The following is a 7096-nucleotide window of genomic DNA, read 5'->3' on the forward strand; positions in this document are numbered from 1 at the left end:
AGCCTGTTTCTCTCTACACAAGTCCTGATCCTGAAGTCCTTGGTTAAATTTTAATTGATTCTTTCCTAAGTGTTCTTTTCCCATCACTTCCTTGTGATGACATCATTTCTTTCCAGTGATGTCCATGGGTGGTTGACCAAGGGACAGTAGAAGTAGGAAGCTGGTTCCAAAAAGTGTCATATATGCCTGTGGGCATTGAGTACAAACTGAGTAAGACCCACAGATGGTGTTTTGTGTAAAGTGGTGTTTTTCTGATGAAAAACTGATGAAAAATGATTCTGCAGCTGACATGCGTGCAACATCAAACTGTGGGCACTTTGCAAGCGAGACTAAGTGGAATTCCTACATCAGGATAAATTAATTATGGTAAATTAGTCTCCTTAGTTAAAAATCAGAAAACGTCTGCAGTGATGGCAGCAGATGGACATGAGATGAGTCCGTGCCAGAAGCCAGTTGCACTGGTGTGGTACACTGGCTGTGTGGATTGCTCTGACTGAACAAGTAGTTTCCAGGGAGGGGGATCCATCTTTGCTCACCTTCAGGGTGAGCTGGGGGCTCTGATACCCTTCAGCACCTGCCTTTCAGCTTAGACAGGTGCTTAATCAATTTTACACCGAGCAAAAAAGGGATAGTCCATGGATTAGCTGCCAGTGGGCAGCCAACGGAGCTAAGGAAAAGTCTAAAAGCAGTGGCTGGATTTCTAGATAAAAAACAGGCTTTGCTTTCTGCCCACCTAAAAATCCAACTGGTTTGCTCCAGATCTTCAGTGGCAGCCACAAGATGAAAAGGGACGGTTTGTTCAAGACTGCCCTACCTGCTCCTCAGCAGAATAGCAAGAAAACAAACCTGGGGCTTTTCCTCTTTGACATTTCTCAGTGATTTTGCTGATGTTTCTCCAGATCTAAGATGAGTTCACTGGAGGCCAACATCTGCTTTTTAGGCGCTATTGAGCTAAGCCCTTGCATTTGTCCATGAGGTGCCCACCTGATGCCCAGTGTGACAATCCATATTGGTTCAATTCTCAGCATGAGGATCAATGTTGACCTGTAACATCGAAACCTTCCCTGAGGAGAGAGGAGTCATGGGAGAGATGCACGTGAGGACAAATTGGTCCTTTAGTGGCACATGCTGGGGTTGCAGGAGGAGTCGAGAAAGCACTTGTGGTGTTTTCCTAACATCCTGGTCAGCTTTGAGCAGTTGTAAGAACATCATCCCAGCTAGGTATATCACACCAGCCATATACCAATTTCCCAGTGATGATTCCCGATCGTCATCAAAGCACAGGGCTTGGAAAAGGCAGCTAAGAAGGGTTTCCTCTCCTGTGTTATCAGCAAACCACATCTCCATCCAGCCTCCAGTGCCAAGCAAGAGTGTGGGAGATGACTTTGGTGCTCCTTCTGTATCTGCACTGTGAACAACCAGCACCCATCTCCCGCCAGGAAAAAACCTGTATTTCACCCTGGGAGAAGTGTTCAATTCCAGTTCAACCCAATTTATCAGGTGTGGTTTGGGGTGAAACACACATTGGACAAGTCTGAAGGCTGTCTGGGGCCCTCCTGCTGGTGGGAAGGAATGGGGAGGAGGTGAGGATGGTGTGGCCAAAGCCTGTAGGGCTGGGTCCTGTTGCAGAGGTGTGAGGATGAAGATGGCAGTTGGGACACCCGAACTGCCCCCATGCTGGTCTCTTCCCCAGGGCAGCTTTCCAGGCAGGATCACTAACATATCCTTGAGCCCATCTAAACCACCCCATCCTTTGGCCCTGCCAGTCCCTTTGTGGTCACTTTGGCCGTGTTTGTAAGAAAATGGAACAGAGCCCTTTCCCTGCCCAGTGCTCCCCCACCCACCCAGCCAGGGCAGCCATGGGTGCACAACCCACCGGGACATCCCCAGCAGGGTCCTGACACGTCTCCCCAGGAAAGGGCTGGAAGAACACTCATTGGCGTGGAGCACATCTCAGAGGGTCACTCAATGGCTCTGAGCCTGTGCCCTAGCCCAGCTCCATTCACTGACAAGAGCACAGTTTTGGCTCAGCCTGTTGCCCAATTTCTACCAGGGCTTGTGTGAGTTTTGAAGGCTTGCATCTCTTTATAGCAACACGGAAGAGGCTGATGATAATGAAGAGGCCTTTAATATAAATTTTACTTTAATGGACAGATTTTACACAGTAAAATGATTGGCGTGTGCAGGGTTTCTAGATTCTTTTGCTGATTCTCTTGTAGGTGAGGTCTCCCATGGACAGTGTCTGAAAAACAAATGGAGAGTGTTAGCTTTTCATGGTGCTTGGCTCCAAACTCTGCTTGGAAAGGATCTGGTCTTGCAAACCAAAACAAGACTGGTCCCCAGTCTATCTCCTACAAACTGAATTTTTAAAGCTTTGGATTTCTTCAAGAATATCCCAAAGCAGATAGGAATAATCTGGCATCCCTCAACTGGCACCAGTCTGCTGCACCTCTCTCTTTAAAAGTGCCAAGCCCAGACACATACATACCTATACCGCTGGGTGGGTGAGAACATGCCTTTATTATATGAAACTTTGATCAGCAATGCCTACTGGGGTCTAAAAGAGTACATTTTGGATCGGACTATAATGAAAAACTGCCTTCAGTGCCTGGCCAACTGATCAACTTTTGCTGCAGAGCCTGAGTGCAAGCACGTGCTCATCTCCAGCACCTCCCAAAGTTCCCCAGCATCTCTGTAGGCTTTCTAGGGCCAGGCCACTGAAGGCAGCTGTATGCACCGTTACTCCAGCCATTGCCCTTCTCTTCTACACTTACATTGATGATGGTGTCTCCGTTGAGTTCAGTGACAGATTTCAGCCCTTTCAGGTTTGCGACCAGTCTGTTGTTACCTTCCATCTGAACAACAGCCTGGTAGAAGGAGACAGAGGCATTCACGTTATTGCTGGAGACCATCTCAACCCTTGCATTTTGTCCTTCCCCTTCTGTACTGAGTTGCCACCATCCCCTCTGCAAGCTGTTTGGAGTAAGCTTCTCCCCTGGTGATTTTGGCTTTCCTGGGAGGAGGAGGAGAGAGGATTGTGGTGGTGGTGACTACAACACAAGTGTATGGATGTTTACTTTTGCCTCTCCAGGGATGTGATTTTGCTGCTGTACCTACTTCTCTCCCCTTCAGATTGAGACTGACTCATGGCTCCCGCACTGTTAGATGCCAGAGCAGGGATCCTTGGCATCCCTTGGCATCACACCAACACATGAGTTTCGAGGAAGAAGGAGGAAGGCTCTTCACCCTGCCAATGCTGGTGCCTCCATGCAGCCCTGATGCTCCTTGGGGCAGCTCCTCATGCAGCACCCAGACCAAGGGGAGCTGCACGCCTCCAAGGAGAGGACTGCAGAGCCACCTGAGCTGGGTCAGGGCATCCCATGTCACCTCCTCTCCACCCCCCACCTATTGCATATTGCTGCAGCAGCCTCCTTTGGGGTGGGGTGACGGGGAGCTGGGTGACAGTATGGGGCTGGGGGGAGTCTTGGTCAAGGTGGGAAACTATTTAAGGAGCTTTCAGAAACTCATTTGTGGCTGGAAAGCTCTCAGAGGGACAGGCACTTCTGCTGAGTCTCTGCCCCCAGAGACTACAGACAGCACCGGCATCCCCAGGGCAGCTATCACTGATCATTGAAATCACTCAAATAAATAATGCAGCAAAAACCATTTCTATTCATCTGTCTGTCCAGCTAGAAGACATGTTCATCTGCCCTTGAGCTGCTGCTTTATGGAGGGTAAAACTCTTCTAACAGCCATTTCCCCCTAGTTTATGTGCAAGGGAATTCAGTGATGCTGGAAATCGTGACATAGCTGGTGTGGCTCTAAGAGCCCAATTCACTGGGTGATCATCTCTCCTGCTTTCAAAAGTCCCTGCAGTATCATCTTCTCCCAAGGTAGAGGTGAGAGGCAATATTTGCCCGTGGCGCTGTCCTGACATTTCATGAACCATTGGAAACTAATGTCCAGGAACGGGAGCTGACCCAATTTGAAGGGTGATGGATCATCACCTTGCCAAATCATCTCACCCAGTACAAACAGAAGCAGTGGAAAAGGCTAGCAGAGAAGCTAACAGCTGCTGGGACTTAAAAGGAGAGATTTATTGGTTTAGGATTCATTGGCTGACTTTCCTGCACTACCTTTAAGTCAACAAAACAAAGGTGGGAGTATGTTTCATGTTGCAACATGACAGAAAGTCAACCCTTTTCCATCTCAAATCTTTCAGACCTTTTGCTGTCAGAAAAACTTATCAAAGCATCTCTATCCTCCTTTTCCAAATGGGCTATTAAAACACTGGCTTCCAGTGTTTTCCAAACTGGCTATTAAAATAGCTTTAGAAATGCAAGGCTTCATCTGCAGAAGTGCCGGTTGGGGAGCTTGTTTTATAAAAGCAAAGAGGGGAGGTGGGAACTTCAGAGTCTCAGGCTCTGAGTTTCTCAGAAATGGACTGTCATTTTCAGAAACGTGTCCCTAAGAGACTTGCTGAGGACCTGCAGGGCAGCGGGTGTCACATCTGCAGACTTGGTTTCAGCAATTAGCCCCTTCCCATTATATTAAATCATGCACACAAACTGTGATAGACAGAACCAGGCTGGGGAATTACCCAGGTCTTTTCCCTGTGTCAGATAAACACTTGTGGTCTCGTCATTCCCTTTGCTCAAGTACAGAGGGAATGGCTGGAAAGGAAATTTAATATCCCTGAGCCCCTGCAGCCCTGGCAGAGGAGGAGCTGATCACTCACCTTGACTTTCTCTCCTGTCAGCATCTCCATCTCACACTCCTCCCCGATGACAAACTCGTTGTGCAGCACTTTGGAGCCAGTGGTCACAGTAATCTTGAACTTTTTTCCATCCTGTACAATTTCTGAGATGCTCTTGATGTCCTTGCCCTTCTGGATCTGATCATCGGGAAGCCCTGCCCGGGAACAAGAGACATTAGGTGGACCTTGGAGCCATTGGTGGGCAGGTTGCTACTGCTGAATGAATGTAGCAGGATTTGGGGACTCACAGCTGGGAGGATTTCTATTCCAGTGTGGAAACATCTCCCTCGCCTCACCGACCTGGCTGGGAGCAGAACAGCTACCTCCCTGGCTAAGCATCAATCGGATAGAAAAAATCCTGTGTTTTTTTTTCTTTCACTGAGACGCAAGCAGAGAAAATGGAATAAATCGAGGCAGAATGGGAGAACCAAGTAGGTTTTTTATGAGATTCAGGCTCCCTCAGACCCAGCTCACTGAAGTCTTCTCTCGAAGCCTGAAGCTGATCTGACAGGTAAAGCCCCTCCAGCACATAACTGTGCAGAATTAGTGCAAAGCCTCCTGAATCTCTGCAGGAGCACCTTCCCTGGCATGGACACTGGTGGAAATCTAGCTAGCCACATTCATCATTAAGCATTTAAACAACCCTGACTATTTTTCCGACGAATGGTGGAATCTGGGGCTTTGTAGCATCGCTAAGCAGCAGCACGGTGGGCTGAGCGATGTCCTGCTCGCCATCAACTTTCACAGCCTGACAGAGCAGATCTATAGCTGCCCTAAGCCACCAAGGTCCTGCTGGCTTATCACGTGTGTGCAGCACTCTGTTGTGCTGGCCTGTGGCTGCAGAGCTTGCTGGGACCATTTTCCTGCAAGCCATAAAATTTCACCCAGCATCTCCTGACCTCCAGCCACCAGCCAGAGAGATGCTTTCTCCTCTATTTTGAGATCACATCTCCACGCACATACATTTAAAAAGCCCCAACAATTGCAAGATCACAGACAGAAATAGGAAATCTGAGAGATGTTTTCAATCTACATCATCAGCACAGGTAGTTTCCCAAATATTAGTGGGATCTGCAGAGGCAAAGCAGCACATAGCTCATGCAGGCACTTACCAAGGGCTTTCATAAAAGGCTCAAAATTTTCCTGGGACTGGAGTTCGTACTTTCCAGTGAAGCTCATGATGGAAAAGCTCTCTGTGCTCCCAACACAAGAGAAGGTGCCTTGCTGGTAAGCAGAGCTTGGTTTTATAAGGTCCTTTTGCCTTAAAAGTTGGTCAGAGGTAAGATGATGTAATTCTTTTATGGCCATGTTCAAACATTAACATAAAACTGGGCAATGGTCAGTGATAAATTGCTCTACATTTTACAGACCTCAATTTAAAACGTGGGGGCAGGGAAAATTCCGTAAACCCGTTTTATGGAGGTAGCAACGTGGCATCCATAAACAATTATTTAAAAAAAAATTGTGCAAAGAGATCAATTATCAGAGGAACGAGCCAAATCATCTAATCAGCTTGCATCTGGAAGTGCACATCTGGAAGAGGAGAAAGCAGTGAAAGATTATGGTGTCCCCTGGAGCTGACACCGGTGGGGTCTCTATTCACTGATATGTGCACGCTGGGTCTTTAGCACTGGCATGAAGAGTAGTGACTGCACGCTGGCAGACACTAACTTGCTCATTCCTTCAGATGCCTAGTGGTCCTCTGTAATGGTGGGTTTTGGTGTAACCCAGATGTAGCAGTAGTCACAAAATCATCATTGTCCCCTAAGGAGAAAACACGTCTCAAAATGAAATCCTGGGCTTGAATTGGCCCACACTGAAGGCTGCAGTTTAATTCAGACTCCATCACTATGGCCTTGCCTCCAAGAAAGGGGTTTCATGTGGATAGATGGACCAGTGCCATTAGTCATCTAGCAAGGCTATTGCCAGGAGCCACCACTAAAACCGCCTTTCCTCTCCTTTCCCCAGAGGAGCCACAGTCACTCGTGTACTGAAGGAGCATCCCAGCCCTCAGAGCTGAATTTCTCCCAAACGCCACATCAAAATTAGGGCCAGCGGCAGCCTCCAAGCTGAGCCCAATTCCTCCCTCCAAAGCAGGACTCGGGGCTGGTCTCCTCTCCCAGTGTGGTCCCCTTGGCTGAGCATCCCGAGTTGCTGCACAGCGTCTGAGCATCCACCCTCTGGGTCTGGACTCCCAGGCTCACCTTCTTGCTCCCATCTCATCCTCTGCCCCAATGAATTTCTCCTGCCTCCCAAAGTCACCAGCTCAGGGATTTTCCCCTTTTTCACTCACATGCCTTCTCCTCTTTGCAATTCTTCCATTCTGCCTTCTCATAGCAT

At 48.3% G+C, this 7096-nt stretch overlaps 1 protein-coding gene across 1 annotated transcript; it reads right to left on the minus strand.

The window, feature by feature from the left end:
- Nucleotides 1-2109: 2109 nt before the first annotated feature.
- FABP1 (fatty acid binding protein 1) lies at nt 2110-6022 on the minus strand. Its single transcript, XM_009915195.2, has 4 exons — nt 5869-6022; nt 4739-4911; nt 2775-2867; nt 2110-2242 (listed from the first exon to the last, which is right to left on the minus strand). Exons 1-4 carry the CDS (start codon nt 5933-5935, stop codon nt 2192-2194), a joined length of 384 nt encoding a protein of 127 aa, XP_009913497.1. The 5' UTR covers nt 5936-6022; the 3' UTR covers nt 2110-2191.
- Nucleotides 6023-7096: the final 1074 nt, after the last annotated feature.

This window comes from Haliaeetus albicilla, chromosome 1, assembly GCF_947461875.1.
Source record: "Haliaeetus albicilla chromosome 1, bHalAlb1.1, whole genome shotgun sequence".
Taxonomy (NCBI): domain Eukaryota; kingdom Metazoa; phylum Chordata; class Aves; order Accipitriformes; family Accipitridae; genus Haliaeetus; species Haliaeetus albicilla.

Bases quoted from the DNA above. Each gene is read 5' to 3' on its own strand.
- FABP1 (XM_009915195.2), bottom strand. From the start codon at position 5,935: ATGAGCTTCACTGGAAAGTACGAACTCCAGTCCCAGGAAAATTTTGAG. The intron at 4,912-5,868 runs GTAAGTGCCTGC...GTTCCCGGGCAG, and splicing joins GCCTTTTATGAAAGCCCTTG to GGCTTCCCGATGATCAGATC. The intron at 2,243-2,774 runs GTAAGTGTAGAA...TTTGTTTTTCAG, and splicing joins ACGGAGACACCATCATCAAT to ACACTGTCCATGGGAGACCT.